Below are 21156 nucleotides of genomic sequence, written 5' to 3'. Positions count from 1 at the left end.
ACCAGGAGAGTAACAGCTGTACTGTAAAAACATCATAAATAAGTTTATACTACAATTTTTTTATGATTAAAAATACGTTGTGAATATCGTTAGAATAAAGGCATCTTTGAGGATCGGGCACCTTTTACCATCGATCGAGGCAAAGTGGTATGATATAAGATAGTAATCGTAATGGTAATAAGTTCTGAATAATATTACAAATACAAACTTTTTCGCCTTATTACCATTTTAAATATGTAGCAATGCATATGATACATATAAAATTGATTAGAAAACACTTTCGCTCGTTTTGTGGTATATTTTATGTATTCTAGATACAAAAATATGTGAATGTCGTTTCCCTAATGCAATACGTTATAAAATATTTTTCCGAGTAAATTCGGTTGGACTTAAAGAAACGGCACAATTTGACTTTGGTAAAGATTTCGAAGACATGATATACCCACTTTTTGTTGCGCATGTTACAAGATTTTTTGGCTTCGGCGGAAGGGGTGGAGGTTTCGATGATTTGATTACACTTAACGAGTTGACTTGAGTATCGAAAGAATCCAAAGCAGTACTTCGGGAGCAAGATCCATTCTCTACAACGGTCCGATCTCCGTCCGTCAAAGTTGTATCTAATATGAACGAACTATCTGATGACTTACTCTGCAATTCCTTTCCAGTAGTCAATACATGGAATCGTTTATCAAGATCTCCATTCTTTGCTGAGGCCAACGTCGTTGTTGCGGTCGATGTTGTTGTTATAGGTGTTGTTGTTGTTGTTGTCGTATTTTGATCATGTCCGCCACAGTTTTGTCGTTCGTGAATCGAACTGTAAAACTTGGCATTTGCTTCGCAATTGGTAGATATTATCCTAGGTCTTCGAACTTTGTTGCGATCCGTCGGCTTACCATTTTCCTTGTTCTGATCAGTAATTTCATAGCTTTAAGGGTCGAAACGCAACGCATAATAAAAATTTCAAAAATGAAATGTATTTAAAAACGTTACTACGATAACTGACAATATGCTTTATGAAAATGTTTGGTACCATTTAAAAAATACGCATTATTATACCCCAGAACATATAAGTTTCGTTTTTTGTTTACCTTTAAAAAGTCTGGCAATTCAAAATTGATCTCTGTGCCTCTCTGATCTTCTAATCTAGATCTTTGTGCCCGTTTTAAACCTTCGTATAAATCTATAAATATAAATATAAATATTATCCTATACTTGAATAAAGAATCACAGATATTTCTAATTCTATTATTAGCAATACTATTCACGTACTATAATTTATAAAAACTATAGTTTACCTTCGCCGTCGAATTTTCCCGGTAATTGCAGTTTTACCCCGTTCCGCCATTTTGCTATTAAAGGAGGATGAGATTTGGCAGTTTCTTCGGAAACATAATCGTTCGCATTGCTTTTCTCGTTCATATTACATTTAGGCTTCCCTCCCTTTAACATTAAAATATATGGATATATAAAAATCGCTCTTCAAAAGCAATATGTACATTGAATGTAAGTAGACATATAAAATAACAGGCATCTACCATACCTTCTTTTTTCCATGCATTGTAGAATCTCGAAGAAAAAATTTACTTGGCAAGATAGAAGAACCCTCAGAACGTTGATCGTCAGACTATATCCCAGAAAATAAAATAAACCATAAATAAAAAAGCAATTAATTTTTTCAGATAATTATTTAGATAAATAAGACATTTCTTACCTTACATGAACCATCATTGTAATGATATTTACTCGCGCCTTTGCCCACCAGAAGCTCTTCAAATACTCTATTTGTGATTTCGTCTAGAGTGGATTGAGAATTTGATCCATCATGAGTGTATTTAACTGTGTTCGATTCTTTCTGTGGATCTACAAAAATGTTTCCCCTCAAATTATTTTAACAGTTAATGTTTTACCAATTTCTTACAGCTTATTATATCCCAACATTTTTATTACCTTGATCCTTTATGTTAGTCAAAATTAGCCTTGCAGGAGCATCAATAGCCTGTACATCCGTACAAACACGGTGGTTTTCACTCCATACAGTACTAGTTTCTAAATTAAAACCATACTTATTTAGAAGTGGCCTTAGTACATCTTTAAGAGTTCTGCCTTTATGTGCAATCACAGTTATCACTCGACGGGAAGGTAGATCGACTTTCAATATTTTCGTTGGTACAACTTCCACTTCTTGACCAGCCAGTACCGATGATGGATATTTTGTATCTATAGTCTGAAAACAAGAAATTTTTTATCATTTTCAGATATTAATACTGTATAGGTATTAACAAGTACAACGAATATTCGTTTCGATTGGATTGTTTATACTAGATTATAAATTATGCGTGTACGGCATACATAAAATACGTATATTTTACATCAAGTTTAATGCAAATGTGCCCAACTACAAAAGCTACACCAGAAATGCATGCATAACAATTCTCATAAAACAATAATCTCCTACAATCGTTATACCATTCAACCTTATCATTTCATTCAATCAGACTATGTGCAAGAAAGAAGCACGTCCTATAAATAGCATGTTTAACGTCAACAAATTATTTTATTAGTTTTGAGCGATAATCTTAAAAGATGCATTAAATAAATACAAGAGATCACAAACCTCATCTGTAGCAAGGATTAGAACGTCATAGTTAGAATATCGAAGAGCTCTTTTATCAAGGAGGCGCGTAACCACATCTTTAATACTCTCCATTTGGCTAGTTGGCACAACCGTAGTCGATCCATCGGGTAATATTACCCGACATAACCCGGTACATTTGGCACGAACTTCTTTCGTTTCATTCGACTGTCCTTCGTAGGACGATAAAGACTACAAGTTATACATACAACAACTTTGTAGATTCGAAATTAAATGTGTGCTTAATAACACTAACATTAGCTTTCAACATACATCTGCACATAGTTGCAATACCAAAATATCTACTACACACTTGCATTACAAGTAAAACTAACACATACAATGGTTATACTTGCCTTCGATATAATTGCTTTACCAAACAAAATAGTTTCTAAGTTTATTTTGAATCACAATGTAAGAGAAAGAAGAAGAATACTTACATGTTTGTGGAATGATTGTCTTAATGCCAAATCCCATGATGCTAATGAAGACCTGCTGCTAGATATAGAAATACTATCATCGTTGTTATTACCTTCTGCTTCTCTTTTCATAGTTGTAAAGCTCTTATATATGGTTTCATTTCTATTAGGGCCTTTATTATATTCAGATTCCCCACGATCTTTTGATTTAGATCTAAAAAGACATTACTATGACGAATATACACTGACAACACTTGTTTTCAATTAATATTTATTAAATACTATTTATTATCAGTACCTGTTTTTTCTATTCCATGGAAGAATAGATTTTCTACATCGATCTTCTGCATCTGAGTGACTCTTCTTTAGCTTTACACTAGGAGAACTGGTAAGATTTAAATCACAATCTTCTACTCCAGTTATGGAATTTCCTGTTTCTACACAACGACGATATAAATCAGATCTTAAAAATCTTGGATAACTATCAAACTTCATTAGATTAAAAACCTGTTTTTGAGCCTGAAAATAAAATACAAACTAACGATTTCTATTAATAAAGAACAACTAATATAATGTTAATAATGGTAATAAACACAGTTGCAGAATTGAACAGAAAAATAAAAAAACATGTCATGAACACCTGTAAGAAAAGGTCAGCAGGTGCTTCACTAAGAAGTTCTTGCGTTATTTGGCCAGTTGCATGGCTATCAACATTTACAGGTTCAGCTGCTGTAGTGGACAAATGACGTTGGTAAATTTGATTTGCCAACTTACGTCTTGTAGTAACATCTTTAGTATCTTTGTATCTCTCACAAGCAGCCCAAAAGTAAATATTTTCATGGCTAAATTCTTTTTTTAGAAATTCCTAAATTATGAAAAGAAAAAAGTTATTAGAAAAATATGCAATGTGTATTTATTTAGTGAAAATAAAATTTCATTCTTACCGCGAACGTTTGTAAACCTTTTGGATCTTCTAGTAATTTTTCAAAACCATTGGCCCATGCATGTATGTTTTTACAATCGGTATTCTTATCGCATAATTGTGTACTACCGTGCTGTGTGAAAGAAGCATTAAAAAAAATTATATTTTATTGATAACGTCGTTAAATGGGATTAAACGAGTCATAGGGGAAACGACCAAGCGCGTGCGCCTTCAGCCTTATACGAACGTTACGAATATTACGATTATTATATACAAGTATTGCAAACATAACAAATATTACAAATATTAGTTAAGAATAAATCAAGGAACAAAAAAAAAGGTATGCAATAGATATATTCACTAACTTTATACCGCCTTTAATAATTGTTATTATATAACATTTAATTTACTTGCCAATAGAACTTCATGGTCTTTTATACATTAACTCGAATTCGTATAATAGTCAATCTAATCCATTGTACTACAGCTATAATTAAGCAACTGTATATAAGTCGTTTTAAGAATTTAAAATATTTATAATTATGAATTCAAAAGTAAAAAGAGAGAGAAAAATGATATCTTATGTTTGTATACTTCTATGTAACAAAATATACTAAACAAAAAAAGCTAACGTAAAAACGAAAAATACTTATAATTGTACGTGATAATAACTAATTCTTAATACATCTATTTCCTCCCTGTTTCGTAACATTTCCGACAACAAAAATATGCAACCATAAATATCTGAGTCACTTATTTAATATATATCAATCATTGATAAGATTTGAACAAGTACATAATAATCACAAATGATTGAAATAGAATTAAGGAAAATATAATTGTAAAAAGATTGAAGAGGGCGCGAAATCATAATTAATTTTAATTATTAGAACGATAACAATACGTATCGGTGTAACAGTATAACGTATCGACGTAACATATCGATTTGACGTTGTCGACTATGGATCATAGATCAAATCATTAAAATTTCATTTTCTGTTCTGATTTATAAAATAACAATAGCGAGAATGCTCTTCGATTTCACTTTGTCACTTCTTTAATGTAAACAACTAATTAACTTTGAAAAAATAAAGAACGTCGAACTAGAATCCATTAGATGATCTCCTAGTAATTCCATAAAATATTGACCGTGTCGTACATACCGATTTCACCACGGTATCCATGTCGTGATCGAAGATCGTATTCCTTCGTGTACACGCGTAACGATCCCATTTATCGAAGAAAATATAAAAATACTTATATAAACATAATACAGTCAAGGAAATAATTTTCTTTGGTATTAACTATCAAAACAAGATCGCGGTATGCTCGTAATAATAAGGGCTCCGCCCAACTGCAGCGATGCACCCGTTGACAATTATGATTCCACACACGGTGTCTGTTCAACCCAATGGTCAGCCGAACACGACGTACACCGACAGAACCGACACGATCGACCGATCGATTTCTTACAATCGAACCGATAATTTACATGAACGATTATTCAATCAATTTTCCTAAATAATTAATTCAACCATGATTCTATACTAATCAACATTGTAACTATTGCACGACAGCGTCACGTTCATTTTGTGTGTAACATGTCACTCTCATGTGCACTACCGCTACGGGTATATTCGCTCGTACTTCATTTCCTTCTCTTTCTCTTTCCCTCTCCTTTCCAAGTTTCAAGCTCAGTCGGTCGGTCGGTTTATCCGTCGGTACCTTCATTTATTCATATTAAATATTTATTTGCTACTTCTATTTACTTATTCGATTTCTTTCGTAAAATTATTTTTCTTATTTCATCCAAAAATTGTAAAACTATCGAACCGAAATATGATACTCTAATTCCCACCATTCTCTCTTTTTCTCTTCTTCTTTCGCTCGCTCACTCGCTCACACATACTCTCATACTCGTGTATTATCTCGCTCACTTATTCATAGAACTCACTCATTTACTCGTGCTTCCCCTCTGTTCTCATATTTCTTTTTCCCTATTTGCAATTTCAGGCATTATTCTTTCATTTAATGCAAATATTTAAATTTCTCCCTCCTTTTTCATTATATTTGTATTCCATTTATTGCAATAATTTCAAATTGTAAATTAATAACTCATTTAAGAACCAATTAATCTTCCGTGTATAATGTGAGACGTTTATGCCCCCAATGAGAACAATATCGGACCCAGTATTTGAGATAAATATTCCATTTTAAAACTTATTGGATATTATAATAGAAATGTTATAATAAGTATCCATTAACTTTCTTAGATTTTTTGAAAACCCCAAACAGGGCCCCAAACACGATGTGATTCTGAATCCCCCATATTGTAGACCGCGTTACCAAAAGTAAGTATTGGAAATAACAAATATAAATCTTACCAGACAGATATTCTGCGCACAGGTCCCAACGTTTCTAATTTCTTGCAAGCTTCCCCAAGGACGTGAATTATCCGATTTATCTGAATAAGTTTGGCACAGTGGTCGAACGTAATCCATGCTTGTATTAAGGTCTTCAAAACTATGCACTAAAGATTTGGAAATACCAGAAAAAACTTTCGGGCTAAACTTGTCTGGTACGTCGATTTCTTTTGATTCTGCTAGTCTCGTAAGTCCCAACAATTGAGATTGCGACTTAATTGCGGCATCACCGGGCGTCTCAACAGGATCTTTTAAACCGTGCAGCATTGCGGTGGTGCAAACGGACACAAGAGAGCCAACGGACGAACTAAGCAACCCCTGCTTAACTGTTGAAGCAGATGGCAATGGACAGGTGGGCAAGTCCCCCCTCTTCGTTCCCTTTTGTATATCGGAATTCATGTCGGAATTTTCTATCGCTTCCGAACACGTACTTATGCCATTGCAAAAATCATTAAACATCACATTTTCACGAGGCAATTCCAGACTATCTTTGCACAATTTATTTGTTTCGTTCCAACATGTTTTCGATACAGCCCGTACCGTTAGTCTCAAATCTACAGCTTCGGTATCGTATGATCTTGACGAATATTCACACGCATCCTAAACACATATCATGTTAATTAGAAGCAGATCTTTATTTATTAAGTAAAATGAAAACAGTTCAATTTAGAATAATTATAAAAATAGTTCAAACTCTATCATATATTTTAAGTATTATTTTATAACCATAATGGATTGAATAATACCCATATTACAATCATTAAAATTTCTTTAGAACTCAGATAGATAGAATGACAAAATGTAACAGGCGTATCCATGAAAAACTTTATATTTTAAATAACAAAAAAAGGACTACATACATTTCAATATATATTTACTGACTAAGTAACAAATATTATAGAATAGTGTTATTACAATGTAAATCCTACAATCCATTTAATATTAACTGAGTTAACTGCTATGAGCATTTTAATCAACATACCCTATATTCCAAAGTTGGACATCTTCTTCGGGGAATATTTTGTACAATATTTTTATCTGATCGACTTGTACAATCATCCTTATAGCCAATTCCAGAATCACTATTACTCGAATGAGCTGTTGATGTACTTATATTGCTTGGTTGCGGAGAAGCAGTTTCTTGATGTCTCCTCATCTCATTATATGGATTTGTGTCAGTAGCTGTTGAATCTGATATGTACAAAGTTTGTATAGCACCAATCAGACCATTGCAACTGTCTGGAAATTCCTGACATACATTTAGTTCAGAAGTTTTGGTGCATGTAAAACCAAATATATTGCACACACTAGAATGTACTATATGATCAATTAATTTATAGTATATTGTAAAAACGTGGCAGGAATTGGAAACAATATTTTCTTTATCTTTAACAGATTTAGTTAATATTCCAAAATATTGTTTATCTTGTTCAGAAAAGGAATTGCAAAATATTATTCTATAGGACGGATATTCTGCTATAACACGATTTTCTGAATTGGTGAGTTTTATATTTGCTACATGTATTGTTAACAATACTGTGGTTGGATTTCTTTTCTCAGCTTTCAACCGTTTGATGCATTTTCTCAATACCTAGAAAAATAAATATGAATTAATGAAATCATATTAGATCAGATTCAAGGATAACTTAGTGTTTACACAGAATTAAGAGATAGTAATGATAGTATTATCAAAATTACCTGCATCATACAAGACGGATGCAATTGATTTGGAATGTCTATAGTTCCGAGGTAACCAACAACTGTTCTATGCACTATTTTCTCAGAATCTCTTTTATGAGATGCTGGCGGTGGTGGTGGTGGAAGAGGACTAGACATATCCCAGTGATAATGTAAATTACAGTAAGTTCCATGGCTTTGCAATTCAGGTGGTGTTTTTCCTGCTACATCAAACATAGCACCACTTTGTAAATCTCGCACAACTTTGGCAACTCTACATTGTAACTGTAGCGCTCCCATATTACTTGCACGAGGTTTATGAATATATTTGGGCTTGCAACGTACTGCTGTTACTCCTTCTTCGTCAGAGGAATCAGAATAATAATTTTCAGCTATTTGCAACTTTAAAATACCCTTTGAACGACCAATTAATTGCACAACATCGTCATGGGGCAGTTTGCTAACATTGTGGCCATTAACAGATACTAAATAATCGCCGGCTCGTAATCCAGCGATATCCGCTGGACTTCCTGGAACGATGCAGCTCAATATGCAAGGTTGTTGTCCCGAGATCGTAAAGCCAAATCCCTTCATTCCACGCAATACCTCGACTGCCCTTACACCGTAATTCACTCGCTTTTTCTTTTTTCTGTTTTGGTGCATTCTTAGATTTTCTTTTCATCAATTCATACAAATTTCAATTTATCTTTCTAATTTGTCAATCAAAGACTATCGTTCACCTAACACTTTCACGATCCAAAAAAACTCCCGAATCATCTTTCCCTAAATTCCATCAGTTTCTTTTAATTCCTTCAAAGAATAAGTGAAAATATGAAAGTTGAATGATTTTTTTATTCTATCACTCGATCGACTCTAACTAATCATCTATAGAGGATCTATAATCAATTTCTATTTGAAATCGGTTTTCGACCGTTTACGCTTGCGGTTCGTGACGGCGTTCTTTCTGCGCTTTTGCACCTCTTTCTCTCACACTCTATTACTTACTGCATCACTAAACTTTAAAACAAAATTTTTTCAAAATTTTTTTACTTGTGTATATAGCATCCTATCTTTGTTATTACCATTGAAATATGTACTAGTATTTATCTCATACATCTAAACACACGAATAACTATAAAATGTTTTGGCAATCTCATTATTCTTTTTCTTTTACTTCTATCCTTTCACTCCCTCCACTTTTCTTTCATTTACATCATTGTTTGTACCTATATTCATCGATCCATACACTTCCGGTATACAAATGCACATTCTACTAGAAATTTCATAACGAAACACTTTCTTTCTTCGTATGGAATCCTATTTTCGTACAACAAAAATTCTATTGGTGTTAAAACCCTGTATGCCTCCCAAATAATTTTATAGCGTTTTCTTTCCACTTTTATATGCCGATAATAAAAATAAAAAACTGTTATGCAAAGTGAAATGAACTTTCTTTATTATTCATTTTTTTCTTTAAATTCAATTCCATTTCGTCATGTGTGATCCATTCAATTTTCATACTCATTCATGTATACGTGAATGTATGTAATAGTAAAAAATTAACCGAGTACACGCGTACTAGACAAATTTTCAAATTCGATTTTCTCGAAAATGAGGCTTCAGAGGCTCAAACAATTGTATTTACATTCTCGACTTAATTTCGCATGTGGAATAACCTCTTATCGATTATCTACTTCTGTCTAGCCATGAATTAAGCAAATGTAGGTATACTTCGCAAATTTTTAAACTTGATTCGAAAAGAAGTTTCTAACGTAATTTTACTTTTTATATTCGTTTTATTTTGAGCCATAGAATCTCCCTGGTCCCATATGCGCCATAAATTACGGAGTCACCTTGTATTTTTGAAAAACGTATATAAAATAAATTGTGATTGATATCAGTTAAAAAATTTATTTCGTTAAATTCTAGATGTTTTATGAAAGCTCATATTAATTTTAATAATTATATTCTAAATTTGCCTAACTTTTTATTTAATTTTACGATTGACTGATGTATAAATATATTTTTGATCACTTTTATCGCAACGATTGAAAATGTGTTTTACGTATAGCTTTTGAAAGGCTAGAAAAGTGTTTTTAATCAAATATTATATATAAAGGAATTGTATGAATTCACTAAAAAAATATGTTAAAAAGGTAATATGGAGTTTTAAATTGTAGGCATACGTATATATGTGTTACATGTGTATAAAGTTTCCTAACCTCTAAAATCTAATTCATTTCATTGGGTTGTATTTGCGTGCCAGCTTTATTTGTGAAGTGATATATTTTTTAGGCTGTATTATTGTAAACTGTAATTCAAGTAATCATTTTTTTATACCTATTAATTTGAGATATCGATTATTTTTAAATGTAATTAATATTCTATAAAAAATGTTTTCTAATGTTACAGATATTAGGTTAGTGAAAAGCTACACTATGGAATCTGACGAAATTACATGGAATATAGTACCAAATACAGTTGCAAACAGAATGATAGATTTCTCTTTGTTACATAAACTGGTACCATGTAGAAGATTACGTCGCAAAAATAAAGCTATGAATGCTGCAATTAAACAGTATCAAAGCATAAAGACATATAGCCAATATATTAAAATGAAGACTTCAGTTCTTCGAAATATGTCAGATGACAGTGAAACAGATTGCAATGACACTTTCACTGAAGATGATTATAGTATTTTATACAAATCTGATGTATCTTTATCAAATTATGTAAAAGAGACGTTAAAAAAGAATAGAAGATATTCTTATGAAATAGAATCTGAGACTAGTGAAGATGATTTTATATCTAATGTAAAATCTAAAAAAACAATCATAAAAAGACCTAGAAGTATGTCACCTATAAATGTAGGATGGCGAAAGGTTAAAAGAAAATCTCAAAAAACTCCTTCGAAAAAAAGGATAGATGCAAATAAATTTACATGTGATAATGATGATACTAAAGAAGATTTTTCTGTAATGACTGATAATGTTCAAAGTAATATACAAGGTAAGACAAACACACCAAATAAATATTTTATAAATTGTATTAAAGAAAATGTTTTAAATTTAGAAAATCAAGTGTCAGTGAAAGATGAAATAAATACTGCTACTGTTGAAGATGTATGTGACACCGTTTCAGATTCAACTGAAACAACATGCAATGCAACTACAGTACAGAAAGTAACAAATAATAATGATAAATTAGAACAATCAGATCCTACAGTGAATAATATCAGTAAAGAATTTCAATCAGATAAGAATTATTGTTATAAAATGCTTGAAAGTTCTAACATAAGAACACAGAAAAGGTTGTCATTTTCATTATATAATGTTAATGAAATTTGTGATACTAATTGTGAAAATATGTCTGTGGATCGAAATTGTCCTAGTCAGGTAGAAAAAGACCTAAATATTACAGAAACATTTATGAACATGTCCTCAGTTATTGGTAACACATACCAACTAAAAGACTCAGGTATTGATGAAGATACAGAGGAAGAAATTTTAGAACATGGAAAAAAGCATTATAAGAAACTTAAAAATAGAACTCAAACAGAAGAAGAAGAAGATACATCAAATACTTCTTCCATAGTAAACTCTAAAAATAATTTAATAGACGATGATGATAACTCAAAATCTAATACTTCTAAAGATACAATATTACTTGCAAATGAAAATATAGATACAAATCAGGTAAAAAGCAAACAAAAGATACAAACAGATAAATTGCAACCCAAAGTTACTCATACAGAAGTTGTTAATAAAAAGTATAAAATAATGTGTGATATATCTGTGCTTAATGAAAATACTGAATCAGAAGAATTAAGCATAAATGATTTTTGTGATGAAAAACCTGAGGTAAAGGAAATGAAGCTGATAATGAAAGACAGTACTTCTCCAATAACTGAAAAACGATATCAACAATTAAGGAGATTAAATTTAGTAGACAGTGACTCTAGTACCAGTGAGAATGATGATAGAAATTACAATGTTGAAAATATGAGAGACAAGCTATTTAAACGTTCCTCAGAATTTTCTGATGTATTAGGTAATGAAAATAATAACGTATATCCTAACCATGAAATTTCAATCCAGCTTCATAAAAAAATACAAAAAAACAAAGACTTTTCAGAACAGACTAACTATTGCTTGGATGATGAAGATAATATTTTGAAACAATGTTCAAACACCAATGAAGATTCATCTCCAGATACTAAGCAATTATTATTTGCTAGTAATAAATCTGTTCAACATAAATCAGATTTAAACTGTACAATAAGTCATAATTTTGACAAAGAAAATCATACGAAAGTATCAAGTGAAAAGGACCTAAAAATTGAAAATATGATGCAGTGTGAGAAAAAGGAATCAACATGTAGACCATACAATGTATAAATAAGAATTTTGTTTTTTCTATTTTCTCTTATATTACACCTCTATATTTTGTTAATCTTTTCTTATTCTTTGCCCTCTTAAAGTTACAGGAATTTATAGAAAAGGAAAATTTATTGGTTGAAACAACAAAGCCTTCCTTTACACTCAGAGATGTAGAAGAAGATGATGAAGTCTTTATTATAGACATTCCATCTACGGTATGATATATGTCATGATATAATTGCCCAATCCAATATGTAGTATATTATTGAAAAGATTATATTTTGTTATATCTAGCTACTTGAAAATCAGTTACTGCAGAGCAAAATAGCTTTCACAGAAAAAACATTGAAACTTGGAAAACAAAAGTACAGAGTTGAATATAAAAATATAGATAATGTATCTTGTTTTCTTGGTACTAGAAAACGAAAAAAACCTTACAAAATAGGTATGTAATGAATAAATTGATAAATACTTAAATCAATATTATTAAAAAAATATGCTTCTTTTATTAATTGGTTTTCTTCTCTTTTCAGTAAACATTAAACCAACAGCAAGAATCATAGTACGAGAAAAAGTTACAAAAAATTCGCATGCAAAATTCTCAGATCAGTGTTCTAATCACAATATTGATTCTTGTGATGAAATCAAAGATGAGATGATTTCAAGAAAGAGATACTCCCAAACAAAGCAAAATCTATCGCTCAAAAAAAGGTGTTTGAATATTGACGAATAAAATATTTTATATAAATATTGTACATGTAGGAAATTACGAGTTTCTGTAATTTTTAGATTAATTAAGGAATTTATATATTGAAGTAGTATTTTAGAAAGGACAGAATTTATGTTGCGACATGTAGTTTCTAGAATGTATAAATATCGGACAGTAGCAATACATGATTGTTTTTATATATATATAAATGTAACAAGTATTTTATAAATATGTGCACTTTTATTTTTTACCAAGCATTTACTTTTATACTTGTATTTTATGCTATAAATATAAAGAAGGTATTTAATTCTAAAATACCTTTTAGTGTATGACTAAGAGCATTAAATGAGTAAAAGGAGTATTACACACAGATTCTAATATTAATGTTTTTATTTAACTTTATAAATGAAACTGACTTAAATTTATGAAGTTTCCATGGCTGCAGTTGAGTCTTCTGTATATTTTCCTTTATCCTTGCCTAATGCTGCAAGTCTACCTTTACTCCTCCTGTCAATAATCTTTTTACGATCCTTGTCCATCTTTAATTTTACAATCACTGTCTGTAAATCACAAAAGATTTACATTAGAAAACAGTAAATATTTTTTAACCAGAAAAAAAGGGTGAAGTTTTATAATATCAGTGCCAACTTCTCTGCAGTAAAAAAGCTAAACAAGTCAATTTCATAGACATAAAGGAGAACCCTTGTATATCAATGAAACCAACAAGCTTTGTGCTTTAATCTATGTGAATGGTTTAGTTCATCATTTATCAAAATTTAATAATACATATATACCAAAACACAATACAAAAAATAGTTGTGCCTACCTTGGATGGGTCGATACCAACATATACATTAGCAGTGTTAGCTTTTTCACGTTGAATTCTTTCTATATATATAACGAACTTTTTCCTGTACACTTGAACAACTTTTCCCACTTGTTGGCCTTTATAATGACCACGAACAACCTATAAACAATAAATAAACAAAAATGTTTAGTGAATGAGGTTTTATAAAATAATTGCTTACTTATTCTTAATATGTTTTATAACATTTAATACAAACACTTCTCAATCTTCAAATGATTTATAAAATATTATCCTACCTGAACTTCATCATCCTTACGAATTGGCATAGAACGAACGTTATATTTTTGCCGAAGTTCTTTGGAAAGAGGAGCTGACATAAGTCTTCTCCGAATGTGAGAAGGTGCCGTGAAATGCCTCTTTCGGTTTTTTCGGCGTGAAGAAGAAACAAGTTTATTGAATTTCATTGTTGTTGGTTACCTGTGCATGTAAAATATAACTCTGTATTAATTATAATAAAGTACAATTATGATAGCTCGTAGTAAAATCACCTGGTATGTTGAATGTAAATAACAAACAGTTATAGGTTAGTTACTGTCACTATTTCAACTATAATTAATATTCGTTTTTAAAACATAAAGATATTCATATTTATATATTAGAGAAAGAGTAACATGATTTTAATATAAAATTTCTGCCGAGATTATTTCTTTAAGTACGATTAAAATCGATTTTGATTTCAATGAACTCACCGACAACAGTCCAAATCCGTAGCCTCAACCGGAAGAACGCTCGTTCGCCACGAAATACAAATTTATCTATATAATCTAGTGAAAATCTATTTCACTCCCAGTTCGCACATAGTAACATTATTGTAAATTCGCCTTAAAGTTTTAACGTATTTATGGTTCTATAAGATATCAAATATTGTTGTGAATTGGTGTACACCTGTGGCTCCCTTTAGCATGAATATCTTGTATGACAATAGGGTAAATTCTAGCGCCACGAATTTAACTGTATAGCAGTGTAGCTGAGGTAACGAACAAAAGTTATTTAACAAATTAATAAATTTGATCTATCAATAGATTAAATGTCAAAATTATGTATTATTAACAACTATGATCACTCTCAAATTTCGTATCTATTTTTCATAGATATCTTATAACAAATAGTGCTTCAGCACTCCACGGGCTTCAATCACGCTAAATTCCCCAAATCTTGAAAAGGCCACGCAACAATATATATATATATATATATTCAATAATATATATATATTATTGAATATGTAATAAAAAGAATCAATACGATTTTCCGTTAGTGTTTTCAATAACAACGTTTTTTCTCTTCATTTTCCCTAACTCCTTTTGTTAGCCTAGTTATTTTTTATTTGTCCACGAATAGGAGTTTCCTATCAAGAGGAAGTAGCTTCATCATGACGTAGTTCTTCGACACAACAAAGCTTAATACATTATATGAGTTCTTGTTGTAGCAAATGGTGGTTTGCTGTTCGTCAGTCACGATATTCCGAAGCTCTGTAGAAATATTGCCGTTATGGGGTTATTAATTGTACAAAAACATTCAACATATCATAAAAATCGAGTAAGTAATCGATCAATACACATATTGCTGTTTTGTTGAGTGAAGCGTGTTTGTTTATACTCGTAGTTCAATTTTGAGAGTGATGTACTCTAATGAATAAGTATGAGAAACGTAATATAGTAGAGACAAAAAAATAATTATCTTTTTCATATTTATCAAATTATGTAAATTTTTGTCGTTATAAATTTTATTCTTTTTCTTTTTTTATTTCTTGGTATTATTTCGATTACTTTTTTGTGTTTACATTTTTTGCCATCGCTTTCGAAATACCTTGGTTATCTTAGCAGATAATACAAAACAAAATGATTTGCTTTTTATAAAGAAATACTTTATGTCGATGTCGTTATAGACGTTGTAATTTATAACAAAAATATACTCTTGAGGGGAACGGGGGAGGAAGAAAGAGAGAGAGAGACAGAGAAAGAATAAAAAAACGTATGTATGCAGAATATACTACTAGTTAATCACAAAAATAAATACATGTCCAACAAAAACAAAGATAAAAGAGTATATAAATAGGAAACCATTAGTGAACTGATATTTTTTACAAACATACCTTTGGAATATTCAAAGTTATGTTTAGAGGGATCGAATATTATAAATGAGTCATTTCATCTTCTTTCTCATTTCTAGAGAATCTGAAAGTATAAAATCGCGTAAAATGCACATACATAAGATAAAGAAATATATAAAATATACAAAGTATATATAGTGTTTTTTATAATATTTAATACATAAAACAATTTTTTACTAAGATGCTATTTTTTGAATTATGTTCTTAAAAATATGAATTTGCAACAAAATGAGTGATCATGAAATATAATGTGTTTTTTCTTCTTTCAATGCATTTAAGTAGTGCATATGTAGAATGGAAAAATACCTAATAAAATCAAATTTAATCATGCATAATCAAACGCACCCGTCCATCATTTTATTCATGTTCTAGGTCAGTAAAACAACGTGCAGATCAATCCTTTAGGAGAATTTGGTTTTTACTGAAAATTGTTAGAAGATTACGACTTTGAACATTCGGATATCTTTTAAATCCAATGTTTCAAGGTGTGATCTGTTAAAAGAAAAAAAGAGATAGGCAAATTTAAACGGAATCAAATCTTATTTTTTATTGGATTCAATTTGGAAGAAAGGGGAAGTTTGGTGAATTATAAAAATGGGCTCCACGAAACAAGAAGATAGATTACTCAACGTTGGAATATCTTTGCCAAAGTGGATGACAGGCCGAAGCAACAATAGGTTCGTTTCTTTCCAAATCCTTCGTAGAATTGAAGTGTTGTAAGGTTGTTAAACTTCGACTTGTACTGAGTTGCAGGCTTGTGATGCCTTAACGTAGCATTGTTCTTTGCTGAATGTAGAAGAAATTTAAACCAATTGCAATGGTAAGAGGCAATTTTTTAGATTGCTAGCAGGGCATCTCTGTGAATCTGTAAATACTGAATACAAGTAGATTTAGCATTACCCCTCTTAATACGACCATCAAATATATTTGTTATGCGAAAATCGTGCTGCCGAGCCAGCTGTTGGATTTTATCTACTTTCACGTAAAACTAAGTCTATGATTTATTATTATAATGGATGTATATTCTGATGAACGAAATATTTGAAGAACAATGTAGCTATTCTTATAAGAATGCATATACATATTTGACTGTTATCATGTGTCTAAATGTGTGATATCATGTGTGTAAAACACATCCATTATAACCATAGCCTAGTGTATAAAATAGAAAAACAATATCAATCTTGATTAAAAACAAATTTAGATCTTGCAAATATGCTTAGCTCTCAAATGATGTTACAAACGAGAAATTATTACGTTGTAAAAAAATCAGTGCGTGCCATAAACAAATTTTTTACTCGGAATAATTATTATTTTTTAATTAAAATCGTTTAAATTATTTTATGCTGTATTTTCAAAGTTAAGTCACTTTTACTAATCGTAATTGACAGAAATAATTCGGTCAGGCAAACTAATTTTTCCTTTTACTAAGTTTTACGGAAGAGTTGATCTCAAAATTAATCATTGAATATATCATAATCATTCACATAGAACAAGAGATTCGCATTGTTTAAGTATTGGATGTTTAATTCATACAAACGATAAGAAATATTTATACATGAAATTTGGCTAACGCGTGATACAATACGAATAAGCAGTTAATCGCATGGGCATTGTGCCCGCTATTCTTAGACTCAAGACACTCTTCGCAAGAGTAGTGCGACCTCGTATAGCTTACTGTGTGCGGTGCATAACGTTTGTTATACTCTTTTCTTATTCTCTCTTGTAGATCTATGCCGATTTACATTAAAACATCGGATTAAATAACGATTGTTTGTTCACGCATGTTATGAATAGTATCGAATTCAACAAAATACTTATGTCAGGCATTGAATTATTCGTTGAATTAGTTGACGGGTTAGCATTCTGAGAAATGCTTCGCTATAGGACTTAGAAATTTATAGACGAACTGTTGGTAGTAAAGAGAACAATATATCAATGGTAAGAAGATATCTAAAGCTGAAAGAATCTTCTAACAAAAGACCATCAGTCGAAGAGCCTTTATTTATCGAGTAGCATACCCTTGTTTGCTTCATTAACCTTACTTTCTTCCTTTGCAACGTGTAATTACCAACGTCTCGTCCTTTTTCTTTTATGCAGATGTGATTCCAACGACACCACGTTTAGTCCACCATCTCACGACGACAGCTTCTTTTATATACGATATCCGAAGACACAAAATCGATCATCGATTTCGCAAGAATATCGGCCGATTGACGAAGTTTTTGGCGAACAAAATATTACTTCATCAACGAATAATGTGAAAGTACAGGATACGCAACAACAACAATTTACTGAGGAGAAGAAAAAAAATCAGGAAATTGATTTTAGCAAGCATCCCTTACCTTGTCAACCGTTTGTACCATCAACTTCAACAGCGAACAAAGGTAATTTACAATTGACTGTTACATGCGTTCTTTGTGCTGCTAGTAATTATACGAATTTTCTTTTAATTATTACGACTGAAACAATGAATAACAAGTAAAATTTCTTTCTTACTCTTTGTGATTCAATGTTTCTGATTTTGCTCCCAGAAAACGGAATTAAATCAAGTCCGAAGGTATTACTGACCGATAATACGAAGATTACAAAATCACAGGGAGTAGATGATGGATTTCATGGCAAACCAGCACTTTGTGGAAAGTCAATTGTTTTTGTAGCTAATCAGATGATGTCTAACAAATTTCACGAGACTATTTCGGCCGAGCAGGCCGCCAGTCAACCCAAAAAAGGAAGCAAATCTTTACCAGCCACTCCAGTCGCTTCGCCATCAGGCAGTCCAAGCGGTTCGCCTAAGGCTCGTCGTCGTGTTACTTCGAATCGATACTTTGCAGGAACATCCCTTCTTGATCGCGAGAAATATCAGGGAGGTTGGATCTTGGCAAGCATCTTCGGACAATCTAGGGAATTCGTTACTGGCAAGATCGAAGAAGAGGACGAAGCAAATATCGAAGCCGCAACTGCTCCACTTAGATCGCTTGCTCGGAAGAAATCCATTTCGTCGCAAAATCTTACATATGTAGGAAGCGATGAGAAATCAGAAAAATCAGCTGCCTACTCAAATGCATTTCAAGCAAAACCATCGCAATTAAGAGAAATGAATTTCTGGTCCCCAACATCGATGTAAACCAATGTAGTAAATTGTTATTCGTTTACATCTTAAGCTTAGTTAATTAATAGCGATTAATTCGGAAAGAAGGATTTTTTTTAGAAGGAATGATAGAAATATATACACATTATTGTCACTTTCTGAGTTTTTTAAAGTCAACGAATGAACGCATTGATAAAGCAAAAAAAGAAGAGCAGCTTTTTGCTCGTTATTTTTCATGTATTCTTAACAATGTGCTTATTATAGTTAGTACAATTAATATTTAATAACGATTTGTGCTTATTCTTTCTTTTTTCTATTTTTTCGGCTTTTAAGTAATGCTGTTAAACAGTCTTTAATAGTCGTTTAATAGTTTCTATAATGAACTGATGGAACCCTATCATAATGACGATGGCATAGATCAGGAATGCAAAAGGAAATACTCGTGTATCGAAAACTATGGTTTTCTTATAAAGCCTCGAGGAGCGGGGGGAGGTACTTATATTCTATGAAAACGAAATATAAAAATTACTTTTAGATGATCCATCGCTTGATAAACTTAATTAATTATTCAAGATATTTCATCTTTAATTTTTAGAGAAGAAAGAAAAGTGAAGTAGGGGAAAATGTTATGTCATATGTATACGTTTATATATTATTTTTTATACTTACAGAATGCAAGTGATCTTGGAAAAAATAAAATTACTTGAACGTTGACCATTGTTCGAAAAGCCTGCGTTAAAAAAAAAAAAAAAAAAAAAATAGATAAAATGAAATGTGTACAAATATATACAAATTACAGTGCGCGAAGTCTGTGGATGTTTTGAAAACAATGATTATCATGTAGTATCGAGTGAATAGTTTATCGATAGTAATGTAATATTTTTCGATCGCGATAACATAATTGTTAAGAAACATACTGAAACACTGAAATGGAGATGTTTTTGTTACGCATTCGAGAACACGAGGTTTATTTGAATATGAAAATTATAGTATCAATTAACTCGTTACGATAATGTAAAAAATGGTGGAATTATTAATTTATGATCTCGGTATATTATTCCCGACATTCCTACAGCTTGAGATGGAGAATTGTTAGGTAACTCTATCCATATGTACGATCTATGTAATCGATATGACAAGCGGAGACACTATTGGTATTAATGATATATAACGGGAATCACCTCGTATGCTGTTGTAGTACAACCAGCCAACAAATTGTTAGTATGTGTTATTAACAAGAATATGTTCTACTGTATTTTATAGAGAAATAATAAATAAATAAAACCTATTGTATCGATAATATTTTTACTTCGACGCGATCGAATCTGTTAAAACCCCAGTTTATTCAAAATACTTTCTCTAATTAAATATGCTTTTATGTAGATATTATTATCCTTATATTTCACGATATAAGATATAATTTATAACTATTTGTCAGAGTTACAAAACAGTAAAACGATTTCGTTATTCCTTTTATTAGAAATTGTGACTATCATGTTGAACGCGGGAGATACATATAAATCATTAATGGCTAAAGATTTAGATTAGAAAACGAACAAGTCATTTTGCTACGTCATCTTACCAAATTATAATACACTCCTTCGCCTCCGGCGTGCTTATGAAATCTCGAAGTTCTTGGCCGTGCTTGTTCTGTTACAATTTGCCAATGTCAATTGCGTAACAACTGCAACCGGCAGTGGTCGTCTGATCGCGTTCCCTCTCACTTTGTACTTGTTTATTCTTTCGGTCGCGTCGCCTTCTACCCCTTCTACTCTCTACGCCCTCGTTTCCCATTTTTGTTATTTTTGATCTTGCGAAGCTACTTACATTCACGTTTTCGCTGAATTTTTTCCAAATTACTTGGAATCAAATATGACTTTATTAACGGATTCAAGATAGGGTAACTTAATTGAAATAGATAAAATA

The 21156-nt window shown here is 31.4% G+C and overlaps 4 protein-coding genes across 9 annotated transcripts in view; 2 read left to right on the top strand and 2 right to left on the bottom strand.

Annotated features, from left to right (window-relative positions):
• LOC139990441 (regulator of G-protein signaling loco-like) overlaps nucleotides 1-9548 on the bottom strand; it is a 41507-nt gene extending 31959 nt beyond the window's left edge. Inside the window, exons 1-14 of one of the 3 annotated variants that reach the window (XM_072009680.1) lie at nucleotides 8095-9548; nucleotides 7379-7987; nucleotides 6358-6996; nucleotides 3996-4106; nucleotides 3692-3916; nucleotides 3350-3588; nucleotides 3073-3265; nucleotides 2615-2824; nucleotides 1948-2224; nucleotides 1712-1860; nucleotides 1541-1624; nucleotides 1296-1440; nucleotides 1089-1180; nucleotides 648-906 (exon numbers count right to left, since the gene is read on the bottom strand). In XM_072009680.1, coding sequence (XP_071865781.1) covers nucleotides 648-906; nucleotides 1089-1180; nucleotides 1296-1440; nucleotides 1541-1624; nucleotides 1712-1860; nucleotides 1948-2224; nucleotides 2615-2824; nucleotides 3073-3265; nucleotides 3350-3588; nucleotides 3692-3916; nucleotides 3996-4106; nucleotides 6358-6996; nucleotides 7379-7987; nucleotides 8095-8736 — 3874 coding nt within the window. In that variant the 5' untranslated portion in view covers nucleotides 8737-9548. The remainder of the gene's footprint in view (nucleotides 1-647; nucleotides 907-1088; nucleotides 1181-1295; nucleotides 1441-1540; nucleotides 1625-1711; nucleotides 1861-1947; nucleotides 2225-2614; nucleotides 2825-3072; nucleotides 3266-3349; nucleotides 3589-3691; nucleotides 3917-3995; nucleotides 4107-6357; nucleotides 6997-7378; nucleotides 7988-8094) is intronic. The other 2 variants (XM_072009681.1, XM_072009682.1) reach the window with 2 other exon arrangements.
• A 117-nt stretch (nucleotides 9549-9665) lies between these two features.
• Nucleotides 9666-13529, top strand: LOC139990454 (uncharacterized). Of its 4 annotated transcripts, XM_072009724.1 has the most exons (6): nucleotides 10237-10395; nucleotides 10486-12123; nucleotides 12199-12464; nucleotides 12554-12667; nucleotides 12747-12897; nucleotides 12986-13529. In XM_072009724.1, the coding sequence occupies exons 2-6, from the start codon at nucleotides 10512-10514 to the stop codon at nucleotides 13183-13185; spliced, it is 2343 nt and encodes a 780-aa protein (XP_071865825.1). In that variant the 5' UTR covers nucleotides 10237-10395; nucleotides 10486-10511; the 3' UTR covers nucleotides 13186-13529. The 4 variants fall into 4 exon arrangements, with proteins under 4 accessions (XP_071865821.1, XP_071865825.1, XP_071865824.1 ...); XM_072009720.1 differs by lacking the exon at nucleotides 10237-10395 and adding an exon at nucleotides 9666-9794 and having other exon boundaries at nucleotides 10486-12464; XM_072009723.1 differs by having other exon boundaries at nucleotides 10237-10386; nucleotides 10486-12464.
• Nucleotides 13530-13533: 4 nt separating this feature from the next.
• Nucleotides 13534-14861, bottom strand: Rpl26 (ribosomal protein L26). The gene is made up of 4 exons (XM_072009882.1): nucleotides 14719-14861; nucleotides 14266-14446; nucleotides 13988-14128; nucleotides 13534-13721 (listed from the first exon to the last, which is right to left on the bottom strand). The coding sequence occupies exons 2-4, from the start codon at nucleotides 14431-14433 to the stop codon at nucleotides 13584-13586; spliced, it is 447 nt and encodes a 148-aa protein (XP_071865983.1). The 5' UTR covers nucleotides 14434-14446; nucleotides 14719-14861; the 3' UTR covers nucleotides 13534-13583.
• A 1824-nt stretch (nucleotides 14862-16685) lies between these two features.
• LOC139990694 (uncharacterized) lies at nucleotides 16686-20523 on the top strand. The gene is made up of 3 exons (XM_072010136.2): nucleotides 16686-16816; nucleotides 18240-18526; nucleotides 18674-20523. Exons 1-3 carry the CDS (start codon nucleotides 16734-16736, stop codon nucleotides 19264-19266), a joined length of 963 nt encoding a protein of 320 aa, XP_071866237.1. The 5' UTR covers nucleotides 16686-16733; the 3' UTR covers nucleotides 19267-20523.
• Nucleotides 20524-21156: the final 633 nt, after the last annotated feature.

This window comes from Bombus fervidus, chromosome 9, assembly GCF_041682495.2.
Source record: "Bombus fervidus isolate BK054 chromosome 9, iyBomFerv1, whole genome shotgun sequence".
Classification (NCBI taxonomy): domain Eukaryota; kingdom Metazoa; phylum Arthropoda; class Insecta; order Hymenoptera; family Apidae; genus Bombus; species Bombus fervidus.
The sequence above is the reverse complement of the archived record's forward strand: the minus strand, read 5'-3'. Positions and strand labels throughout refer to the sequence as shown.

Excerpts from the sequence above, each read along its gene's own strand:
- LOC139990454 (XM_072009720.1), top strand. The coding sequence starts at position 10,512 with ATGGAATCTGACGAAATTACATGGAATATAGTACCAAATACAGTTGCA. Across the intron at positions 12,465-12,553 it reads CAACATGTAGACCATACAAT|TTACAGGAATTTATAGAAAA; the intron begins GTATAAATAAGA and ends GCCCTCTTAAAG. Across the intron at positions 12,668-12,746 it reads TTATAGACATTCCATCTACG|CTACTTGAAAATCAGTTACT; the intron begins GTATGATATATG and ends TGTTATATCTAG.
- Rpl26 (XM_072009882.1), bottom strand. The coding sequence starts at position 14,433 with ATGAAATTCAATAAACTTGTTTCTTCTTCACGCCGAAAAAACCGAAAG. Across the intron at positions 14,129-14,265 it reads GTAAGGATGATGAAGTTCAG|GTTGTTCGTGGTCATTATAA; the intron begins GTAGGATAATAT and ends TATTGTTTATAG. Across the intron at positions 13,722-13,987 it reads TTGGTATCGACCCATCCAAG|ACAGTGATTGTAAAATTAAA; the intron begins GTAGGCACAACT and ends TGTGATTTACAG.
- LOC139990694 (XM_072010136.2), top strand. The coding sequence starts at position 16,734 with ATGGGCTCCACGAAACAAGAAGATAGATTACTCAACGTTGGAATATCT. Across the intron at positions 16,817-18,239 it reads ACAGGCCGAAGCAACAATAG|ATGTGATTCCAACGACACCA; the intron begins GTTCGTTTCTTT and ends TCTTTTATGCAG. Across the intron at positions 18,527-18,673 it reads AACTTCAACAGCGAACAAAG|AAAACGGAATTAAATCAAGT; the intron begins GTAATTTACAAT and ends TTTTGCTCCCAG.